Genomic DNA, 23,492 nt, shown 5'->3' on the forward strand with positions numbered 1-23,492 from the left:
GTTGGGGTGTCCACAGGGCCAGGGTCCCTCCAGACCCCTGCAGTCCCATGCCTTCCACCACAGGGCCAGACCCCGGGTCCCCTGGGCAGGGGAGAGGTGTGGAGGGCCGGTGTGGCTCCAGTCTGCTCGGGAGAAGTGGCCCAGGAAGCGGAGTGCAAGGGGATGCTGAAGTGGAGGCAGGAGCTCGAGGTGCCCTTCCTGGGTCACTTTACCCCAGGGTGGGGTGGGGGCTGCAGGGAAGCAGCTCCCAAATCCCTCAGCTCCGCGCGGTGTGGCCACGGGGGTGGGGATCGCCCTGGCTCAGTGCAGCAGCCGGGCACAGGCGGAGGTGGCATCTAACCTGCATGCTAGGACTTTCCCACTGTGGCAGCGCTGCTCAGAGACCCAAGAGAGCAGACCCGGAGAGGCTACCAGGGCACTGGGGGGAGGACTCCAGCCTTCCTGTCCCCGGGCAAGGATGCTCGCTCGGCTGTCCATGCTGGGGCCTCCTGGCAACCAGAGAAAGCAGTGGCTGCTTTTAGGGCCCCTCGTCCCTGGAACACCCCAGCCTGTTTTCTCACTAGCGTGTTGGGCCTGGGAAAGGACCCCACCCCAGGACAAGGACTCGGGAATTAACCGGACAAGTGCTCGGAGGACTCACCTCACCCTACAGAGCCAGAGCCAGAGCCAGAAAGGAGCTTGGGGGTCATGGGTGACTTTCGGGGTACCTGGACAGCTGCAGCAGCTTCTAGCTGGGCGCTGACTACAGTCACAAGTCCTTAGGCCACACCCAGACCTGTACGAACAGGGAGGAGTGGAAATCGGTGTGATTGCGATGCTCACTTCTTCTGAGAACCCACGCTCTAGGTAAGGTCATCGAGGACACACAGAAAAGCAATGGCAGGGCTAAGACAGCCCTGGACATCCACCCCTACCCCTGAGGGGCCTCAAGATGGCCATTGAGGGAGAACAAGCAGGACCCTGCTCTGGCCAATCACCCAGAAAGGGCCTGGAGAAGGCAGCAGCGAAATCTTGCTGAGCACCAGGCTCTGGTCCCCAGCAATGTCCGGCTGCCTTCTGAGAAACACTGGCAGGACCAGGGGCCCTGGGCCCTCTCCCATGGACAACTCAGAAGGCCGAGGCCTGGGGAAAGCTTTATTCCCTGCTCCAAGGACAAGACTGCACACAGAAGTCTACGGTCAGGTGATTTCACAAGACTTCCCGCCCCCCACCCCCCAGACAGACACGAGGGACGACCCGGGTCCTCAGGGCCAGCCTCCACCCACACCGCTGGCCGCCCCAAGGGTGGGGAGGGAGGGCCCCGCCTGACAGGCAGGGCCACTATGAATGGACCACTCTCAGCAGGGGGTGTGGTGGTGGAGGGACACATGACACGGGTGGGCACCCACCAGTGGCCTTGGTGCCAGGAGGACCAGCATCGTCCTAAGGACCTAAGGACAGGTATGCTAGCACAGAGGGTATAGAGTGCTGGCAGGAGGAAAGGGGTGGCCTGGCTGGAGACGATGGACTCTATGCCACAACAAAGACCTCAAGGGTCACCACTTCAGCCTCACACCGGGCTGGGGCAGGGAAGGGGCTTGGAGCTGCCTGCTGCGGTCTCCCGCGATGCACTGTTTCAGCCCTGCACCCTAAGCTGGCTCCTGAAAACCCCTCTGCCACTGCTGTCCTCGCTCAGGAGGACAGGGAGGGACCCAAGGACTTAGGGTCTCCTCTGTGACTTGACCTGGGGCCCCCATGATCTCCCCGACCAGAGGCCTGGGAGCCAGCATCAGCCTGCGGCTTGGTGGGAAAGCCAGGCCCCGAAAGGCTGCGGGATCGCCGTCCACCCCCAGGGCTCCCACCTTCTAGTGGCTGAGGCCAGCCTGGGACAATGGCCAGCGGCAGGCCCCTGAGATGGCCCCGCCCACATCTCCTAGACTCCTCCCCCTCCCCGCCCTGTGTCCAGGCAGATGGCATCTGGCCCGGGCAGGCCCATCCTTCCAGCCCTAGCCTGGCCTCTGAGGCCTGCCCAGGGTCAGCCAGAGGGGTAGTAGGGGGTGTCGCTGTGGTAGCTGTAATCTGGGCACACCTTCTGGACCAGCCGATAGTCCGTGCTGTAGAAGGCGATGTACACGCACACGACCTTGAAGGGCTGGGAGCAGCTCCAGGCGGCTGAGCTCTGAGAATGGTCTCGGGAGCAGGTCTTGGCTGGGTCATGGGTGCAGAGCGAGGTCCGGCGGCCCCGTTCCACCTTCTCCCACTCCATGCGGCAGTTGAAAATTTTGGAGGCCTTGGCTTCGATGAAGATCTGCTGTTCCTGGTGGAACTCGACCGCTTTGCTGGGGGGCACGAGGCTGATAGAGATGTTGCCCTGGCCCGTAGCGTTGTGGCGGAAGTGGACGCTGAAGGTCCCGTTGCCGTGGTCCACAATCTTCCCTGTGACCAGCAGGTTCAGGGCCACCGTCTTGATGTTGGAGTAGAAGTCGCCCCAGCCAAATATTTTCTTCACCTTGGCAGAGGGTGGGGGGCTATGGTTTGGGCGGTTGGGGGGCTGCCCAAGGACACCCCAAGCTTCGGAACCAGGTGGAGCCAGCAGCCCTAGGAGAGTGGAGTTGGCCAGGGGGCGGGACTTCAGTGAGATGTGGCCCCGCTTCCGAGGGACCCGGGGCCGGGGCTGGCTCTCGTGGTCATCACGCTCAGGGTCCTCGGAGCCGTGGGGACCGTCATCCTGACCACAGATGACCTACAGGGGGCGTTGGGAAGAGTGAGCGTCCTGTGTCCAGAGGACCTGGGGGACCACTCCCCACCACCAGAGGTGACCACCGGAGTCACTTCTGTCCCTGTCCCTTCCATGCTGACTCGGGGCTGAGGAACTTCATGTTGTATACTCACTCTGGGGTCAGGGCTACATGCTGGCTTGTGTCGTGGTCCCTTGTGTCTCATGTCCCTATACCTGGGTCACTGCCCCCCCCATCCTCTCCTTACTATCCTGCCTCTGGCCAGGATTCCAAATCTTGAAGGATGTTCAGGAACTTTCTCCAGCAGACACTGGCACCAGAGACGTGTGGCCCCTACCTCCTGGGCAGTCCCCAGTGTGACAGGGAAGGCTCAACTGCTGCTCACAGCGCAGCCCCGGCTGATGGCAGAGCCCATGTGACAGCAGGGGCTGGGTCCCTCGCTTGGCGAAATACCAGGCTGACTGGGGAGGCACAGTCTCTGCCTCTGAAGAACCCCAAGTCACCAAGGGGACTGACTGGAGCTCCCTGTTGGCAGCGGGACTTCCTGGCGTGTCTCCTCATGAGACTATTCCTAATCCCTTGAATAACTTCTACGGTAGATGCAAAGGAAGTCCATGAGACAAGAGCACGGGCCCAGCCTAACACTGCAACAAGTACAAACACAGTGTAGGCTTGGGCAGGAGGGCTGGGGGGGTGGGGAAAGAGTGGCACACCCAGGGTGAGGAAAGCAGACGCTTCTTTGGGGGACACTGGTGGATGGTGACATGTCAAGATGTCATCTGCATTTTGAGGCAGGAGTTCTATGATTCCCTTTCTCAGGTGAGGACACCACGGCTCAGAGGTTATGTTACACAAGGCTAAGGTCACTGGGTTGGCCCTTCTACTACACCACACACTGCCAGGCTCACAGTGACGGCCACACCTTGGGGAGGACTTCCGGAGGAGTGGCAGTGGTGGAGACAGCCAACAGGGCTGCCCGGAGGGCCCAGGCAGTGCTGCCGGGCGTGGGGAGGGGAGGTCACTGGGTGTCCTTGCCTGGGTGTCTCTGCCACCGGCTCCCCGGTCAGCTGGCAGCACGGGTACAGTGGTGACGCTGGGAATAGGAGGAAGCTGCCTGAGCCGTGGGGCAGGAGAGACCCAGAGGGGCCTGGGGTCTTCATGCCCTGGCGGTGCCTAGAGCTGGGTGCTATGGCCAATTCACCTCTGTCCCAGGGTCAAGACTGGCCCTCCCCCGGGGGGTACAGGGAGGGCAGCTGCCGGGACTGGGTTCAGGGCTGCTCACCTGTGAGGACTGGGCCCTGGGGGACACAGCTAAAGGGAAGGGGACTGAGGAGAGGGCCACAGGCAAGGACGGGTCAGGGAAGGGGCTTCCTACAGTGGCCTGGAGGTGCTGGCAGAGGAGATCATTGTCTAGAGGGAAGGAAGCTTCTCTCGGACAGGATTGGGGCGGGGGCGCGGCATCGCAGGGGAGTTGGGGCCGGGGTCCCCCTTGTCCTGGGCGCTCGGCTGAGCGGCCGCGAGCGCCCCGGGCGGGAGCCGCCTGCCCAGGTCCTGTGGGGCTCGGGCCGCGCGCAGCCGGGAGAGGAGAGGAAAACAACAGGCGGGGAGGGCGGGCGGGAGCGGGGACGCGGGCGGCGGGCGGCGGGCGGCGGGCGGCGGGGACGCGGGGTCGTCCCTCGCTTGCACCGGCTCCGCGCGCCCAGGGCTCTCCAGACCCAGGGGCCCGGGGGGCTGCGCCTGAGCGTCCCCCGAGCTAGCCGGTCCCCAGCTCCACACCCCCTCCGCCCCCATTCGTGCATCCCGGGTGCAGGGTCCCGGAGCCCTGGGCGACCCGGCTTGGGGGCCTTTTTCCCAGCGCGGATCTCATCTCCCGCCACCCGCCGCGGAGTGGGTGGGCCGGCCCGGCGCCCTCTCCCCGCCCCTATTAACCCTTCCTGTCCGGCCTCCGGCCCGGACCCGCCCTCTCCCCCAGCCTGCGGTCGCCCCCTCCGAGCCCGGGCTGCCGGGGGCAGGAGAAAGTTTCCGGGCGCCGAAGCTTCAAGCGCTCCCCGATCCCGCGGGCCCCCGCGCGCGGCTCCCCGCGGACCACTCACCAGGTAGAGGCTGCCTTGCACCAGGAACACGAAGCAGCAGCGAGTCAGTTGCATCCTCCTCCTCGCTCACGTCCCCTTCCTCGCTGTCCCCGGCGGGGTCCCAGGCCGCGTGCTCCCTCTCTGGCCCCTCAGGCGCGCCGTCCCATGCTCGGTCCCCGGCGCCTCGCGGCCCTCGGCTCAGCCTGTCGCCCAGGACCGACCCCGCCCCCTTCGGTCCACCTGTGCCGCCGCCGCCCCCTCCCCAGCCCAGCTGCGCGCCGCGCGGCCCCCGCTCGGGTCCCAGGTGCGCGCCTCGAGGGGCTCCAGCCGCGCGGGGCCCCGCCGCTCCCGCTGCTGCCCGGCGCCCCTCTCTGCTCCCGCGGCTCCGAGCTCGCCCAGATGTGCGGGACCTGCGCGCGCGCCCGGCCCCGTGCGAATTCCCCAGCCCAGACGGCCCCTCCCGCCCCGTCGCGGCGCGCCCCCTGGCGGACGCCCCGGCCGCGCCGCGCCCCGCCGGACTGAGCGCTCCCGGCGCCGGGCGGCTCCGCTTCCTCGTCCCTCCCACTGGCGGCAGCAGCGCCAGCAGGTACGGTGAGCCCAGTCGGTACCTCCGGAGTTAACTCCTCCCCTGCCGGCCCGCAGCCGGGGGACCTGGGCCCTGGCTCCCCAGTGGAGAGGGCGGAGTGACCGCGATGGGGGTCGCCAGGGGACGGGGCCCCCGGGCTTCCAGCTCTCCGGCAGGAGCCTGTTTGCCCATAGCTGACATCCATCGGGGATCCCAGGCCCTACCCCCCAACCCAGGAGTCCTGGAATTTGGAGAGATAATTCTTTTCCAAGCCCATTCTGGGAGCCGAAGGGCGTCTTCCTCACTGCAGCCGATGACAGCTGAGAGACCTGCTCTGCCTGCATCCCCTGTTGTCACGCCCTTCCTTTCCTCCTCTCCTCTGCTGGAGGGACTGCGATGACCCCTGAGCTCCGTCCAGTCACTGAGAAGCCCTGGGCGGGGGTCCTGTGCGGCCAGCAGGTGCCAGGCTGGATTCAGGGGCAGGGGCGAGATGAAAAGTTGCGGAGAGGGGTGCGCGAGGCCTCCCCAGACGCTGCCCCTCCTTTCTGCGAACTCACCCTCCCCTGGCACAGAGGGTCACGGGCTCAGGGGCTCCCTCCCCAGTGGGTCCCAGGTTGTCTGTGGTCTCTGCCATCCTCCAGAACAAGAAGGGAACTCGAGACCCCGGTTCCCAGAGGTGGGTGCCCACCCTCGGGGCTCCCGGCCTCCTTCCTGGCCTTCAAGGCCTCTGCGGTCTTTAAAAGAGAAAAGGTCACGTCCTAGCACCCTTCGGAGGACTTGGGAGGAGAAGCACCAGGCATTTGCAGTCGCCCCGCCCCGGGGGGGGCACAGTGGGCAGTGCCCCAGGCCCTCTGAGGTCCACTTGGTGCGTGGCTGCAGCCCCCAGCACGCGCCTGGCTGCCTCCCCCACCATCTGCCAGGCAGGCGCGCGGGGAATGCAGATGAATCTCAGTATCAGCCTGGGCCAAGTGCGAGGAGGGAGACAGGCTGTGCTCCAGGCAGCGTCTCGGGTCCCTCACCCCTCCCTGGCCCCCCAGACCCCCTGAGGACACAGCAGCTCTCCCCATGGATGGTGGTGAGGCACCAAGTGTGTCCCGCCAGAGACCCCCAAAGCCAGGCGAGGGAGGAGCAGGTAAATGAGTATCTGGCCTCAGCCTCCAGTCCGGCTGGGAGGAAGGAGCTGCCGGCCGAGTGTGGGCAGCTGGTTCCGGTGCTCACAGGCAGGGGCGGCTCTGCCCACTCCTTGTCCGTCCGCGAGGCCCTTGTTGCCCAAAGAGCGGCATGGCCCAGCAGAGCTCAGCTCTCAGCCCAGACAGTCCCCGGTCTGCTCGGGTCCTGGCCCTGCTGTGTGACCTTGGGTAGGTTACTCCAGTTCTCTGATGCCAGTTTCCTGATGTGTCACTGCAAGAAGTAAATGAGACGAAATGTACAAGCAGAGGGCAGCCGCTAGGGCTGGCGGGCAGCCGTAGGAGGGCCGCGGTGGAAGTTCTCACTTTGCCACCTCCCACATGTTGGCTCCAGCTGCCCCTCCTGCCAGGCTGGCCCTCGCTCCCTCTTGGTCATCCTGGCTCTTACTTCCTTCAAGTTTTGGCTCCGCATTCATCCATCAACCACTGGCCGAGGCTGTCCTCGGTGCCAGGCACCCAGCCAGGGCCTGGAAACAGATGAATGGGACACCGACCCTGCCCTCCAGGATCTCAGCGCTAGTGCAGAGCAGACGTGGGGATCGATAGTTATAGCTGGCGGGTGGGGGGGCTCGCAGATCCCCAGGCCAGGCGCTGGACGCGGGCAGGAGGGGTGGGAAGGGCAGAGCCGGCTTCCCGGGGAGCTGATGTGCAGGGGAGGGGCCAGCCAGGCATGGCTACTCTGCAGGGTACTGCATGGGCACAGGTCTAGAGCCAGGAACTGGGCACAGCTTGCTGTTCCTGGAGCCCAGGGGAGGAGGGGGGCAGGGACCCGAAATGGACGGACTCCTGGGTCAGGCAAGGGCTTGTCTATGGGCAACCTCTGAAAGGTGATTTTGTTTGGGGTTCTTTCTTTTTTTTCAGTACCGGGGATTGAACTCAGGACCTTGTACTTGTGAGGCAGGTGCAAAGCCACTGAGCTAAATCCCCCGCACCTTGTTTGGGGTTTTTTTGAGACAGGCTCTCACTAAGTAGTTCAGGCTGGCCTTGAACTCACAAGGATCCTCCTGCCTCAGCCTCTTGATTGCTGGGATTACAGGTGTGTGCCACTATACCCGGCTGGGAACCTTTGAAAGATTTTAAGGGGACTGGTGATTATAGTCAGATTTGCCTTTAGAAAGCTTTTGGAGCCAGGGATGGTGGCTCATGCCTGTAATCCCAGCACTTGGGAGGCTGAGGCAGGAGGATCCCTGTGAGTTGTCAGCCTGAACTAAACACCAAGACCCTGTCTCAACAAGAGCAACAACAAGCTTTTGGAAAATTTTATAGGAAAAGGGAGTCCAGAGGGAGCGAGAAAGGGAGGGAACCCACTAGGACATCAGTAGTGGGGAGACCCCCTGGGGTGTGGAGGAGGCGTAAGGGCCAGAACGCTGCTGTTAATGAGAGGCAGGGGCAGGAAGGGGCCTGGGTGGGCAGCGGCCTGCGGGGTCCGCAGGGCACCGCCGGTGGGGGCGGGGCGTTGGGGAGGGGGCGGGGCCAGCCCGTCTTCGTCTGGGTGCCGTTTCTCCCTGAGGCAGGACCCTGCGGGCACCCTGGGCACGCCAGCTCCTGGGCGTGGGCAGCACCAGGGAAACCCAGAAGATCCCGGGGGCATAGGCCCTAGGGTGCAGGCGGAAGTGGCCTCCGGACGGCGCCGCAAAGCCAGGGCGCAGGCAGGGTCAGAAAGGGGGGACCGGAGCCACGCACCAGGGACAGAGGCCTGGCGAGGGAGGGGCACAGCCGAGGCCCTGGGTTTGGCTGAGATTCATCCAGACGCCGGATGAATCACGTCATCCCAGCCGTGGTCCCTCCAGCTGCTGCCAGGGCGGGAGACGGACCACAGCGTCCACTCCGCAGGCAGTGACAGCTGCGCTGGAGGCGACCTGAGGGTGGAGCGGGAAACCCTAAGGCAAGTGAGGGCCTCGGGCCAGGCTGTGGGCCGCAAAGGATGCGGGTGGCTGCCCAGGCGGAAGGGGGAAGAGCCTTCCCTCAGAAAGAAGAGGAGATGAAAGAAGCCCGGAGCGGGGTTCTGAGGAGGACGGGATGAAAGACTCATTTGTTCCCCAAATAGTGATCAGGCGCCTGCTTTGATTCCGCCCCTGTGTCCGGCCGGGTGTGGGGCTCTGCGCCGAGAGTTTGCGCCGTGAGGGAGGCAGAGGCGAAATAACCAAGCGCGGGAAGACGGCGGCCTGAGGCACGGACAGGTGGCTGGAGGAAGGACGGCGGGTCGGGCAGGGAAAGGGAGCGAGGGCCTGGTTCACCTGCGGCTAACGGACGAGGAGCCCGGCCGGGGCCCCGGGGTGGGGCCTTGCAGCTTCTGAGCCCTGAGCCCAGGAGGCCTTGGTGCCCTGCAGAAGCGAAGGAGGCTCAGCATGGGGACATCGGAGAGAGGGACACAAGGCCACCAGAGGGGTGGGCAGGGCAGGGGCTCGATCGTACAGGGCTTATGGGTCCAGATTGAGGTATGTTTACTTTCATTTTGATTACAAATCTTTTTTTTTGTTTCGTTTTGAGACAGGGTCTCACTATATATTCCAAGCTGGCCTTTAACTCACTATACAGCCCAGGCTGGCCTCGAACTCGCTGTGTATCCTAACCTGGCCTCGAACTCACGGCAATCCTCCTGCCTTGGCCCCCCGAGTGCTGGGATCACAGGCGTGTGCCACCATGCCCGGCTTGATTAGTATCCTGTAGAGAGATCAGCAGAAAGATCATCCGGCAGCAGTGGGAAGAAGTTCTGGAAGAGTGGATCAAACAGGCTGGAGGTGACAGGGCAGAGACCCGGGCCTGTCTGGAAGGGGCGAAGTGGGATCCAGCAGCCCTGGACTAGGGTCTGGTCCACTCCGGGCGGTCTGCACTGTCCTTGGGGCTCAGTTCACGCCCTCTCCAGAGGGGATCACCCCACTCTCCTGACTGATCGCGGAGGGGAGGTGGGAAGCCGCTCCGTCCAGAGGCGGAAGTGCTTTGCTGAGAGCGCAGACCGAGCAGAAGCAGCCGTACCCGCCCGAGCCCTCCCGCCACACCGGGAGGTGAGAGGCCAGGGCAGAACACAGGGCCCGAGCGAGGCCACCAGACTGTAGGGCGCCTGGCGAGGAGCCAACACCTGGCACCAGCTCAGTGGCTTCCTGCCCGGCCACCTGTCAGCTGGCCCCAGGTCGCTGCGGTCCGCGGCGGCTCCGCCAGGGGCGATGCAGAGGCGACGCGGGCCTGGTGGGTGCGAGCGCATGGGCTCCGCGCGCTCCCTGGTGGGCACTCGGGGAAAGCGCGTGCGCTCGCGCCGCCTGCTGGGGCCCCCAGGAGCTTCCTGAAGACTTGAGCCGGAAAGGTGTGTGCGCCTCGGGGCGTGTTGGACACCACTTAGGCTTTGGAGTGGAATCGCCTGGTCCCTGTCCTAGATTTGCCTTTGTGTTTTGGGCAAATGATCTCATCCCTCTGTGTCTTCGCGTCTTCATGGGGGTCATAATAGCATCTGCTCCCGGCACATACTAAGTGCTCAATAAATGCTGCCCGCTGTTATGGTCGCATCATTTACTCATCTAAGCGCAGATTTCCAAGTGTCGCTGTCGCTTGGGGAGTACCTTGGAAGGCAGCTCTGTCAGGGCAAATGGGCTTGGCTGGAGGGGGCCGGAGTTCATGCAACTTGGGGCACGAAATAGAGCCCACGGTTCCTCATTTGTGAAATGGGTCAGTCCAGGACCTGCTACTCAAGTTCCCGCTCCCCCAGCAAGGAGGGGCGCCGAGTGGGCAGAGACAAGGGCGTCCCGGGGTCCGAACCCCACCCTATCCCTGCATTCTGGTGGGGCAGGCACACTGGCCCGAACTCGGGGCCACCTGCCCCTATGCATCCCATTGAGGGACATTGAGGCCAGAATGCAAAGTGGCAGCCACTTCCAGAGAAGTCGAGTCTTCCCCTCTCGGGGGATCCTGGGTCCCCCGCCTGGCCTGCCCAGGTGCTGCCGCCTCCACCTCCGGACGTAACAGAGGTTCCCGTGGTGTCCGCATGAGCCCGGCTGCACTTCCCATTTCCAGGCCAGCAGCGACGCCTGGCGGCCCAGGCAGGGATAATGGCGACTCCACTCGTCCCGCGCCGCTCCTGGCAGGAACCTGCTGACCAGCTTTGCTCGGCACCGCTGGGTGGTGTTGGGGGGAGCAGCAGACACTGCTGAGGGTTGGGGACAGGAGGTAGACGGGGCGACCTCCAGATTCCAAATCCGATCGGAGGTGGACGGAGAAGGGCAGGCGAGCCGCGTCTCCCACTCTGTGCCCCTGGTCACACGGATCCCTCAGATCTGTGGCCCCTTGTTCCGCCCCACAGAAGCCCCCTTGTGAGAATCTCTTGGTGGTGCTTGGCCTCTGGTCTCTCTTCCCCATGCCCAGTTGCACCTCTGCTCCACCCCGTGGCGGCTGCAGGACGCTGGCACTGGTCCCGGGGCCACAGCAGCCCCTGACGCCCTCCCTCCCCTAAACCTCCTTCAGCCCTGGCCTCTGAGCATGCGCGGCTCCCACCAGGGCCTCTCTGCTTTGCGTGTGCTGTTCCCTACCTGATCTCCCTTCCTGCCTAGCTGTCCGTCCCCAAAGCGGGCGTCACTTCCTCCTGAGACTTTTTTGAAACGGAATGGACTCTTCCCATCACTGTACGCCAGAGTTACCTGTCCCCAAGCATAATTGCTGAGAACTCCTAGAAGACACGTATAGTCTTCTCTGGATCGGCTCCTGACATCCAAGGGGAGCTCAGTCCGCAACTTTGCGTGCAGTGAATGCATTCCGTGGGGAGGGGCTGGGGGCAAGGGTGGTTCCTGGGGGGAGGATGGGGCAATGGGCACCGCCTCTAAGGAGAAGGGGCTGTGGGCTTTTCTGTTCTGTTTTGAGACATAGGGTCTCACTCAGGCTGGCCTTGAACTCACTATGTAGTCCAGGCTCAAACTCTCAGCAATCCTCCTGCCTCAGCCTCCTGAATGCTGGGATTACAGGTGTGCATCACCACACTCGGCTGGGCAATTGGCTGTCAAAGGAAAAGGTCAAATTAGGGGGAAGGTCAATTTATTTAGTAAATGATGCTGTCATATCACATATTCCCCTCCCATCTGACATCATCTACAAAACAGATCCTAGAAGGATTAAGGATCTAAAATAAATAGATAAATATATTAGAAGAAACTAAAAATATCAGGAGAAATGTAGAAGCCTTTTGTGTGTGCGTGTGTGTGTGTGTGTGTGGTACTGGAGATTGAACCCAAGGAGCATTGAACTGCATCGTTAGCCCTTTTTTAAATTTTATTTTGAGACAGGGTCTCCCTAAGTTGCCCAGGCTGTCCTTGAACTTGCAATCCTCCTGCCTCAGCCTCCCAAGTAGCTGGGATTACAGGTGGGCACTACCATGTCTAGCAGGAACCCTAATTCTTTAATCTGGGAGATGAGGGAGCTCTCTGTAAAACAAGAAAACTTGAGAAGCCTCAAAACAAAGAGAAAGAGAGACAGAGATACTTGGTTTTGAAAAATTGAATGACATAATGTTCCACAAACAAAAAGATCAACAATAGACTGAAAAATATTTCCAACATGTGTAACAAATAATTAATACCTTCCTATAAAAACAGATGAGAAACCAGTGAGAGACAAACATAAAAATAGGCAGAGGCATAAACAAGTAGTTGCAGAAGATATATGAGAAGTGATGCCACTCCACCAGGAGCCAGAGAAATACAATTTAAAACAACAATGAGATGTGTATTTTTAAAAATTAATGGGCTATATTTTCTAGAACAGTTCTACTTTTACGGGGGGAAGAAAGAAACAGCAACCCAGGAGCCAGCACAGAGTGTTCCCATACACACCCTGCCCCAGGGCCCGTTAAGGACTGTGAGGCGCATATGTCACAAGGCGCGGACTTGAGACAGAATGATTGAAGTCCATTGCTCCACAGAAATCCACCTGGTTTCCCCCTGCCCAGGTTGTGGGCTCCTCAGGCGGACATGCCACTTCTTCAAGGTCACAGCAAGGGTCCAGCCCCAGCACATGACTTATGCTGCTGGCGTTGACCCCAAACACCTGGCTGCGGAAGTCTGTGTCGCGTTTCTCTGCTGTGAGGCCACTGTCCCCGCCCACACAGTGCCCTTAGAAGGAAGTCTCTACAGGGAGCCCACAGCTAAGAAGCAGGGAGCTCTGCTCCCCTCCTTTAAAATCCCTGCCTCATTGAGGTGGGAACCTGCAGGGCGGATGTACACTTCTCCCCATTCATTAATTTATCCAATCATTTATCGCATAGCAGTATGAACTCACGGATATTTCTTTGGGTTATAATCCAACACAACTTTATTTTTGTTGCTTACATTTTGGTGATGTCGGGCCGAGGATTTAGCTCAGTGGTTTTGCTGCCTGCTGCGCAAGCGCAAGGACCCGAGTTCGATCGCTGGTACCATTAAAAAAAAAAAAAAAAAAAAAGAATCTGTCTGTCTACCGGTCCTCCACCCACCCGTCCATTCAGTCCGTCTCCGGACAGCCACACTGCCCTGGTCTCTCTCTGTTGCCCACCCAGTGGACACCTGAATGTCCTTGGGCCACACACAGAAAGGCCTCTCCCGGCCTGCAGTGGCTTTCTTCTGCTCTTAGAATAACGTTCAAACTCCTATGTTAGCCACAGTGCCCCCTACAGGGGCTCCACTGAAACGTCTCTCCTCAGAGAGGCCTCCTGGAAAGAGCCCATTTGGAAGCCTGGTCCCCTGCCCGCGGCCAGGTCACTCCACGATTCCCTGGAGAACATTCCCAGCCCCCAGCTCCAGGGCGGCGGGTCCTGCCGTGGACCCGTTTGCTGCTTCGGCCGGGGGCCGGCGTTCCGAACCCCAGGGGTGCAGCTGAAAAGGGAAAGAAGAGATGCTCAGCTTCATCTCCCCATACTTCTGGTTTAAGCGGTTACAAAGAACATGTAGTACTGTGGTTTGTAATTAAAAAGAGAATCCAATAAAGTTAATAAAAAAAAGAAAAGAAAGAAATTAAAGTTTTCATTTCCTGGGAACAAAAATAAGAAAGAAGCAGAAGGCTTGGAGAGGGAGCTGGGGGGTGGGGTGGGGGGGTGGAAGGGGGGTTGTTGGGGGCCCAGAGCCCTGGAGGGGGTGGGGGAGGGCAGCGGGGAGGCAGGGGCCCCCAGGATTGTTAGAGAACAAGTCTGGTAGGAGGGGTGGGAGGCGGAGGCGTGCAGGGGGAGGGGCAGACTGGAGGAAGGACAGAGGTGTGGGGGGAAGACACAGAAGCTGTGTTTGTGCTGTCAGCTCCATGTGGATTTATTTGGGGTGGCTCGGGGTGCAGGTGGCTAAGACTGGCCACTCCCATCCCCCAGTGCCTTTTGGGCCCAATCCTGGCCCCTCCATTGGCCTCAGTTTTCCCAGCAATAAAGTATGGGATTGGCACAGGACTCCCCAAGGTTTCCCCATCTGGGATGACCCCCTCAGTGGTCGCTGACTCCTGGGGACGCTTGGAAACTGAAATTGGGTCAGGGTCCTGGGGGACCCGGGTCCCCAGCTGCATCACGGGCTCAGAACGGGCAGCTCCGCCTCTGGCCGCCAGAGGGCGCTGCTAGACCACAGCCCCAGCTCCGCGCGGGATTGGGGGGCCCGCGGGTGTCCGGTGCGTCCCCCCGCCCCCCAAGAGGCGGGGACACGGGACGGGCTGACGCGTGGCCAGTGTGCTGGTCCTGGCCAGCCGTCCTGGGCAACAGCCGCCTGGGCTCGGGGCCCCCCCTGGTGGGGGACATGGGTGAGCTGACCGGCCCGAGGGCCAGGCCTGTCACTGCCGGGGACACCTGTGCTCAGAAGGTCCCTCCTCGCCCGGTTCACCCAGGCCTGGCAGGGTCTTGGGCAGAGGAAGCTCTGGCCCCTCAGTCACCCCATTTGTCCCTCCTGGGATTCTGGCCGTCTAGAGTGGCCTGGGGACACGTGGGGACCAGGCCGGCAGTGGGAATCCCAGGACTCCTGCTGGGAGGCGGCCAAGACCCCCTCAAGGCCAGGGGACGGGGGCTCCCACTGAGCGGCCGGGATGGCTCAGACCTGCGCTGGGAGGAGCCACTGTCCAAGGCCTGTGGCCTGCCACTCCCTGTGCCGCCCAGGAGCACAGCGTCCCAGCCTGGCGGTGCATGCGTGCGCTGAAGGGGCTGAGTGGCCGGCGGCCCAGCCAGCCTGGACAAGGTCCCTCCCCTGTCCCTGCCCGAGGCCGTCTTGTTCCCAGGGTGCTGAACTCTGCCGGCTGGCCCGCAGTGGCTGAGTCAGGAGGAGCACAGGAAGTCCGGGCTGGACATCGGAGGGGACAGTGGTGAGGACTCTGCCAGCTGCCGATCTGAGTTTTATTTTTTTATTTATTTTTTATTTTTAAAAAATAAATTGTATTTCATTTTATCCCATTACCCTTCCTTCCTTTCTCCTTCCCTTCCCGTTCCCCTTCCCGTTTGAACACTTTCTTCCCATTTCCCAACAGCAATTACACCTCAGTCCTTATTTCCACTTTCAGATTCTCACACCAGAGAAACAACATGGTATTTAAACACGTGTGTCCGATTTATTTCACTTAAGAGTATGTATGGTCTATGAGGGCTGGGGATTTAGCTCAGTGGTTTCGCCTCCTGCTGTGCAAGCACAAGGACCCGAGTTCAATCCCTGGTACCAAAAAAAAACAAAAAGAGAGAGAGTATGATCTATGAGTTTGATTGATTGATTGATTGATTGATTGATTTTGGCCTTGAATTCACTATGTAGTCCAGGCTGGCCTGGAACTCAGGGCAATCCTCCTGCCTCAGCCTCCAGAGTTCTGGGATGACAGGCGTGCACCTCCACACTCAGCCAGAGCTGAGTCTTATTACTGTTCCTGTGCCAGCTTGGTGAAGGAGCCTCTAACCCTCCCAAGCCTCACTTACCCTGTCCGTGAGGTGGGAACAGTGTCTCTGATGGCCAGGGCTGCTGGGAGAAGGAATGGAGCAGGTGTGTAGTAACAGAGGAGAGGGTGCTGGGCAGCTGCAGGGACGTCCCACGGTTCTCTCTTATCTGTGATCCTTGCTGTTGGTCTGCCCTCTTATCTCATCTTGTAGATAACAAAGACCTGGCCTTGCCCTCGGAGAATCTCCAGTCCAGCTGGGTGCAGTGGTGCCTGCCTGTGATCCTAGCACTCAGGAGGCTGAGGCAGGAGGGTCGCTGTGAGTTTGAGGCCAGCCTGGGCTACATAAAAGGCCCTATCTCCAAACAAAACAAAACAAAACAAACAAACAAGGAAATCTTTAGTCCAGCAGAGGGGCAGAGAATAAGCAGAACTTCTTTGGGCCATGTTAGTCTTCACTACTCAGGGAACCACAGCGAGCCACGGTGCAGACAAGGCAATGAGCTTCTGAGATGCTGTGACACTTCCAGAAGGCACATACCAGGAGGGGGTGGAGCCAGCATTCTCTTGACTGGGGGCCCATGATCGTTACCCCAAAATAAACACAAAATATTGTTTAGACAAAGTGCTTGGTTCTCATTACAAATGGAGGATTGAGCCCATGAGTAGCTCTAAAGATATGAGGGCTGCCTTGTCTTTCCCCACACTCTGTGTGCATCCCAACACTGGATGTATAGAGTGAAGAACGATTGCTTTCATCTGGTAAAGAGTTCACACAGGAGGTGACACTTGAGGTGAGCTTTGAAGTATGCATAGGAGTTCGCCAGGAGGACATGCACAAAGGTGAAGAGGTGTGAGTGTTTCCGGAGGATGAAGGCAGGGAGGTGTTCTTGGTGGGGAACAAAGTGAAGCAAGGTAGCAGGCAGGTCCTGGCACGGGAACCCTGGGAGGCTGAGTTGAGTGAGCTTGTGCACTAATAGTGAGGGGACTGAGGGGGATCTCTATGAAGGGCTGATGGAGAGAGGTGAGAAATTCCAGGGTTGCTTAGAAATGACCAATCAGGAAGTGTATGCAAATCAGATGTCCGTGGTATGCAAATGAGCAGACTTCTTTTTTCTGGCCTCCCAGAGCACCCCAGGCAGCACAAAGCCGGGCTCTGGCAGCTGGCAGTAGAGGCTCAAAGCCCACAAGACCCAGTGGCTTCCCTGAGACCCTGTGGGAGGCTCCCAGCTGCCACGGCGCCTGGCTCCCCACCGGGGCTGAGGCGGAGAGGATGGGGCTCCCGGACCCCACCGCGGAGAATGGATGTCACAGCGACAGCTGGCCAGGCGCAGTTGTTGGGGGGCCGGGGCGAGGGATCAAGGGCAGACAGAGGCCTGGGGATGGGAGGGCAGGGCCCCCCAAGCCAGGGAAGCCCTCGGAGCCCCTTTCAGCCTCAGGGGACCCTCAAGAGCCTGGCACGGACTTGCGGGCCACGACTGTGCCAGCTCCCCTGGGGCCAGTGCCCTCCCTGTGCCGGGAGGAGGTGGCCTGACTTGTGCACATGCGCCTCGAGTGCAGCCACACACCCACCCCTCGGAGGCCAGCCCGGGGTTCTCCCCTCAGTCCAGGCTGTGGGGGATGGTGGTTTCCTGGCCCTGTGCGCTCCCCCAAAGCTGCTGGGGGCCCTGTCTCTGCGCCTGCAGCTCAAGATCCATTTTCAGGTTTCCAGGCACTTGGGGTGCAGCTGCCTCCAGAGTTGAGGGTTCAGTGCTTGCCTGACTCCCGAGCCCTTTCTTTGTGTGCCTGGTCCCTCCCTGAGGCAGGAGCTCCCTGGGGGTAGGGACTGTCCCCTGTCCCCACTGTCCTGTCTCTGGGAGGCAGACAGGACCCCACACAGCCCTCACTGGGCAGAGTGGACAGATGAACTGCTTGCCCTGCAGCCTGGGGCGGGAGGTCCTCGCTCTGCTGCCACGGCCACAGTCCCGCCAGATGAAGCCTGGAAATCAATAACACGGCCATCCAGGGCTCGCACCCCTGTCCAGGGGGGAGACCTGCTGAATGGCACCCTCCGTTTCTGGGCCATTTCCCCTCATTGGGCTTTGCGGACTGTCCCGCGGGGTCCTGACCTTCCAGTCTTCCTAAAGGTAGTGTCTTTGTTGAATCAAAGAAAAACATGAGGGCCAGAAAGGATTGTAGCAACCCCCCGCCGCCCATGGCCTCCTGGGTAAACCAAGGCCAATAGAAAGAACAGGGCTCGCTGAAGTCCACAGGCAGAGGACCTGACTCCCTGCCCTTGCTGGGTCCTGGATACTTTCTCCAGCCACCCCTTCCGGTCCCAGACGAGAGCCCAGCACTGGCAGGAAGCAGAGCCTCCCTCGGGGCTCCCGCCTCCTCCTGGAGCACACGCTATTCCACCCTCAGGCAGCGCCGGACCTCACAGCCCCATCCTTTCCTTGACCCATTCGCAAGCATGGCTCCCGCAGGTTGGATGTCTCTGTCCCCCCTGGCTGGGATCTCGGAGACTTCTCTGGCTCCTTCTGGGCCGTCTCCTGCATCCAGAACGGTGCCTGGTGGTGCAGGTGTGAGCTGACGTGTTGAACTAGGGGAGTCGTGGTCCAGCTCCTGGGGAGGACTGGATCTTTTCCTCCTGCAGGCTCGGCAGCCACAGGAGCCTCAATTTCTGGGCTCCCTGACTCCACGGGGCCAGCCCTTCCTGACCTTCTCCTGAAGCCAGCCTGGCCCCCCCCCCATCCACAGGAACAGCCCCTCGGGTGCCGCAGACCTCCCGTGGCTCCCCACTGTCCCCAGGGACTGTCCCAACTCCTTCTCTTGGCTGGGCCTGTGTCACCTGTCATAGCCCCAGGCCTCTCCCTCCTCGCCTGTCCCAGGATGGATGCAGGGCCCTGCTCTGCGCTCCTGTCACCCTGTGTCCCTCAGCATTTGTCAGGGCTGCAAGACCTGGGCCAAGCCTGGCTCCCGCTCACTTTGAATCTTTCTCCAGCCCTGGCCAGCTAGGCAAACGCTGCCCTCTAAACCCCCGGCCCTTCCCACTGCTTCCTCCCCAGCCCCTTCAGATTTTCTTCTGTCACCTGTCACATCGGGAGGGTCTTGTTAGCTCATTTGCCTCTGTCTTCAGCCTCAGTGTCTGCAGTGTGGGTTCAAGATGGCTCCAACTTTGCCACTGCCTGGAGGGTGCCCGGCCCCTGCTGTTGTCCTGACGGTAGCCGGTGGCACTCGAGCAGCTGCTCTGTGCGCCAGGTGGCACCCCCTCCTGTCCTCCCTGGAGTCTGCACGAGCAGCTGCTGTGCTCACTGTGGTTTTACAGCAGGGAAGCAGGGCCCGTGGTGCCCTGCATGGGACGCGTGGTTGGTGAGTAGGGAGGGGCAGAGCCAGGGCACAGGCACTGGCAGCACTTTTGAAGGTGCCTGAGCTTCCCCCAGACCCGCCATGGCTCCTTCTCCCGCTCTCATGACTCCCGGGGCTGCGGCAGGAAGTGAGTTTGAGGCTAGCCCCCACTACATAGTGAGACCTGGTCTCACAAACAATTTAGAAATGTACAAGTGAACTGGCAGCCAGCAAGGACTGTCTTCGTCTAGACGGAGGAGCTGGCTGGCGGGGTTGGGGGTGGAGGCTGGGAAAAAGCAGCAAGGAGCTCACAGGGGACTCCCAGGGACCCGGCTGGGAGAAGGCGGGTCAGCCACCCCGGCCAGGCTGCCTGCTCAGACCCCGACTGTGGATGCTTGGGCTGGGCTGGGGATTCGAGTCTGTTTGTCTGAGGTGTCCCCCCGCTTTGCCCCCTTCCCGGGCCGCTGTCCCGCAGGCCAGCTGTGCGGCTGTCTGGGACAGTGTCTGGCGCGATGTGGAGCACACCAGGGCCCAGGCATGCAGAGCAGAAAGACCGCGGGCAGGAGGCTTGGGTCTGCCGAGGCCAGCACGTGGGCAGCCACCGGAAGCCCCTGCAGCCTGGCTTGCACAATTGTACCGCTCCGGCCACCTGAGTGTCCCTGTGCCAGGTGGAAGGATCCGAGTGAGGGAGCTGGCTCAGAGCTGCTGGCCAGGAGCACAGCTGGTGGCTCTTGTTTGCAGAGAGGTGAAGAATCTGGGACTCGGCTGCTTTCAGGCTGAACCGGCGGGTAGAGGAGCAGGAGGTTTTCTGTTTTCTCTCCCGGGATGCCTTCTGGTACCCCACCTCTGGGGCACAGGGACTTGGCAGGCTAGGTCAGACCCCAACTTCTTCATTCTTGCAAGACTCCCTGCTTAGTCAGGTGTGGTGGCGCATGCCTGTGATCCCAGCACTCAGGAGGCTGAGGCAGGAGGATTGATGCACGTTTGAGGCCAGCCTGGGCTATATAGTGAGACCTTGCCTCAACAAAACAAAACAAAACAAAAAACCCTATTCTTCCTCTTAGTTCGTTTTCCAGATGTAATGGATGACTGGGCTTCTGTCTGTGTCCCCTGCTCATCTCTGAGATCCCTGGGGTCCCCTCTCTACTGATTCACTATTGCTTTCCCAGTGTCTGGCTTTCGGTGGGAGAAGGAACAGAGAGATGGAAAGGAGATTCTCAGAGGTGTCAGTGACAAGATATCATCATGAACTTCCTCACTCACAAATGTCCAGGCCCCCCATGCCCCCACCCTATCTGCTCCCCAGTCTCCTCTCTGCATCTGAAGCCTGAATCAACAGCCACCTTGTTCCCGGATTTGTCCCTTCACCAGAACTGCCCTTTTCCTCCCTGCTACACCCAGGTGGTTGTCAAACTCCTGCCAGGCTGTGCTCCAAGTACCCCAACTCTTCCACGCGTTCTTGGATTCCCCTTGGATCTGATTTTGGTTTTTCAGACAGTTTTGCTATGTAGCTCAGTCTGACCTTGAACTCCTGGTGATCCTCCTGCCTCAGCCTCCCAAACACTGAGATTACAGGTGTGCACCACCATGCCCGGCCACATCCATTGATTTTGAGTTGTCAGAAGGGGTCACTCTGGGTGGGCCTGGCTTAATCAGGTCAGAGCTCTGACAAGAAGGACTGAGGCCTCCCTAAAGTCCAGACTCTCCTGCTAGGAGTGCAAGGACAGGCACGGGAGAGGCCTGGTGGCAAGGGAGGGGCTGCAGACAGACAGCAGCTCAAGGCTGGCAGCCAGTGAGCAAATTGGAACCCCAGGCCTGTGGAGCGGGAAGTGAATTGTGCCAACAGCCACCCAACCTTGGAGGGGGACCCTGCGCGCCAGAAAGGAATGCAGCTCAGGAGGCTGAGCCGAGGACCCCAGCCCTGGGCGGGCAGAATCTCAGGTGTTGGTTTAAGGGGCCGTGTTTGGGGAAATCTGTCACTCAGCCGGGGATATGGGGATGGGGTGGGGCTCAGAGAGGGAGGGAGGTGGTGAGTCATGGGGTGCTCAGGGGTCCCTGGAGAACAGGCCCTGAACTCCGGTCATCGCACACTCCTGGTCCTGGGCTCACCCACCGTACTGTCCCCAACCTGAGCACCAGGCCGAATCTGGTGCCACTGAGTCCATCTCAGTGGGTGACTTGGGGATACCTGGTCTGGGGTCCCACCTCTGGTGTCTGTGAACTCAGACCAACATTGAGATAAAGCTAAGCCTACCCCAAACACCCGCCCCAGCTCTGGCACCAACTGTACGGTCCCAAATGACCCTAGAGTCAGGTGACACATGGATCCCCCTGTCCCACAGAGCCTGGTGCTGCCTGTGGCCTAGACAGCCCCGAGCAGACAGCTGCTGCCCCTTGCTCTTCCTGGGAAGAGTTCACAGCGGCCGTGGCGGGCCAGCAGCTGGGGCTCCAGATGTGGGGGAGCCCAGCGCCTGGGATTGGGTTACGCCCCAGTGGCTGCTCTGCTTTCCCAGGAGTGCCGGGCTGTGGGGTGGCAGGGAACGGGAGCCTGGGTGGGAATGGACGATCTCTCTGCTCCCCTCCTCTGCTCTCGGGCTCCTCTGGGTTCGGGTGACTTGGAGTTAGCGGAAGGGAGGCTGGGAGAGCTGCCTCGGCATCCTCAGCCCTTTAGGCCTCTCCTGTCCCGGAAGAGAAGCCGACCAGGTGTCCCACAGCTCTCAGGGAGCCTCCAACCAGAGCAGCGGAGCCCCTCTCCAGCCCCCTCCCTTTCTCCACAGTGAATCCCCAGGGTTTGGTTTCGCCACTGACCCCCACCCACCACCCCGGGCTCCGTGCTTGCGGTCCCAGCCGGGCCTCTCCAGGATGCAGACAAAGGCAGCGGCTCAGGTTCCCTTGTCAGGGCGCCTGCCCTTTGATCTGCCCCCGCCTCCTGCTCAGGGGTTCTGGGGTGCCCTGGGGGAGGCTCCATCCAGGGAGGGCACCCAGAGATAAGATCTGGGATGGGAAGGAGCCAGGATAAGAGAGACTACAAAGGGGTGTTGACAGAGACCCGGCCACGCCCCCCTCTGTCACCTGCCCAGCCCTCCCACTGTCCCCAGTGGTCTATCGCAGGCCCCGGATCCCACCAGGTCCCCATCGGGGAGATTTTCAGAGCATTGAGACTTCCAGGCCCTCCACCTTCCCCTTCCCAGGGGCGGCTGGGGCAAAGGTGCCCATTGCATAGAGCAATACACTGAGTCCCAGGCCATGTGCTGCCACAGGCCACCCTGGGAGGCGGAGGTGGGGGTCCCACCCACACCCCAGCCTCCTACACATCAGCAAGTTCCCAGCTGACACCACTCAGATAGCCCCTCCCCCCCCGGAATCTTTCAGGGCATAACAATGGGTTCCCCCTGGACCCTGGCATCTCCGGAGGGATAGGACTCCTGGCAGGCCCTGGGAGCTGAGCTGCTTACATTGTGAGCCCCGGCCACCCCTTGGAAGGAAGTGCCCAGGAGAACCTGGTTCTGTCTTCCTTTTCTGCCCCCCTGAAGACCGTGAGCCTCAGAAGTGTCCCCAGGGCCCTCTCTCCCTCCTTTACCCTTCTCCCAAGGTTTGCAGAACCTGCGGGGTTGCAGGTGCCTGCGGTCTCAGCCTCCCAAGCTGCTGGGATTACAGCATGTGCCACTGCACCCAGCTGATTTCAAGACTTACAAAACCACAGTGATCGAGATAGGGCAGTGTTGGTGTAAAGACAGACAAATAGATCAGTGGAACAGAATGGAGAATTCAGAAATAGACCCACTATACATGGGCACAGACTGGTCAGTGGAGAAAGGAGAGTCTTCAACAATGGTGCAGGGACAATTGGATGACCACATGCCAAAAAGGGAACTTTGTTCCATATATCTCAGCCACATACCAAAATTAACTCCAAATTTCTCATAGTCCTAAGTGTAAAACTTGAAACTATAGAACTTCTAGAAGAAAACATAAGACATAATATGTGTGATGCTGGGCTGGCCAAAGACTTCTTAGCTATGAAACTGAGAACAGGACTTGTAAAACAAGTTGATAAATTGGATTTTGTCAAAATAAACTAAAATCTTCTTTTCAAAGGACAATGTGAGGAAAATGAAGAGACAGCCAGGTGTGGTGATGCACACATGTAAGCCCAGCACTCTAGGAGGCTGAGGCAGGAGGATTACAGATTTGAGGCCAGCCTGGGCAACTTAGTGAGATCTTGTCTCAAAATAAAAAACAAAAAAGCGTGGGGAATATAGCTCAATGTGGTGCTTGCAATCATGGAGGTAATCTTACTGGCATTCCATCCCTCCCTCCAACAGGTCTCATACCTCTGGAGGAACTACATTAGCAGGTGCTAAAGGGAAGGGACAAGTTCATACAGGATGTCTGTCAGCCAGTAGGTTTTGCTTTCTAAGGCCTCGGAGTATAGAGAGAGATATTTATTTGTTTGTTTGTTTATTTATGGGTTTGTATTTTTTTTTGAGACAGAGTCTCATTACACAGTTCAGGCTGTCCTTAAACTCACTATGTAGCCCAGGCTGGCCTCAAGCTCACAATGATCCCCCTGCCTCAGCCTCCCAAGTGCTGGAATTACAGGTGTGTGCCACCACACCTGGCAGAAAGAGATCTTTAAAAATCAGATGAACAAGCTGGGAGTAGTGACATAGACCTATAATCCCAGAACTCTGGAAGGCTGAGGCAGGAGGATTTCAAATTCAAGACAAGCCTGAACAATTTAGCAAGACTGTGTCTCAAAAATAAAAAGTATCCAGGCATAGTGGTGCAT

General features: G+C 60.1%; 1 protein-coding gene and 1 long non-coding RNA gene across 2 annotated transcripts; one reads left to right on the top strand and one right to left on the bottom strand.

Moving 5' to 3' along the window:
- Nucleotides 1–1,115: 1,115 nt before the first annotated feature.
- Nxph3 (neurexophilin 3) lies at nt 1,116–5,048 on the bottom strand. The gene is made up of 2 exons (XM_004859655.4): nt 4,811–5,048; nt 1,116–2,722 (listed from the first exon to the last, which is right to left on the bottom strand). The coding sequence occupies exons 1-2, from the start codon at nt 4,862–4,864 to the stop codon at nt 2,015–2,017; spliced, it is 762 nt and encodes a 253-aa protein (XP_004859712.1). The 5' UTR covers nt 4,865–5,048; the 3' UTR covers nt 1,116–2,014.
- A 2,993-nt stretch (nt 5,049–8,041) lies between these two features.
- Nucleotides 8,042–10,033, top strand: LOC147821028 (uncharacterized). The gene is made up of 2 exons (XR_015447755.1): nt 8,042–8,721; nt 9,036–10,033. It is a non-coding gene; the product is annotated as an uncharacterized LOC147821028 (long non-coding RNA).
- The last annotated feature ends 13,459 nt before the right edge of the window (nt 10,034–23,492 follow it).

This window comes from Heterocephalus glaber, unplaced genomic scaffold (genome assembly GCF_053883595.1).
Source record: "Heterocephalus glaber isolate CG9 unplaced genomic scaffold, H.glaber_assembly_v1.0 deba00001773, whole genome shotgun sequence".
In the NCBI taxonomy this organism is placed as follows: Eukaryota; Metazoa; Chordata; class Mammalia; order Rodentia; family Bathyergidae; genus Heterocephalus; species Heterocephalus glaber.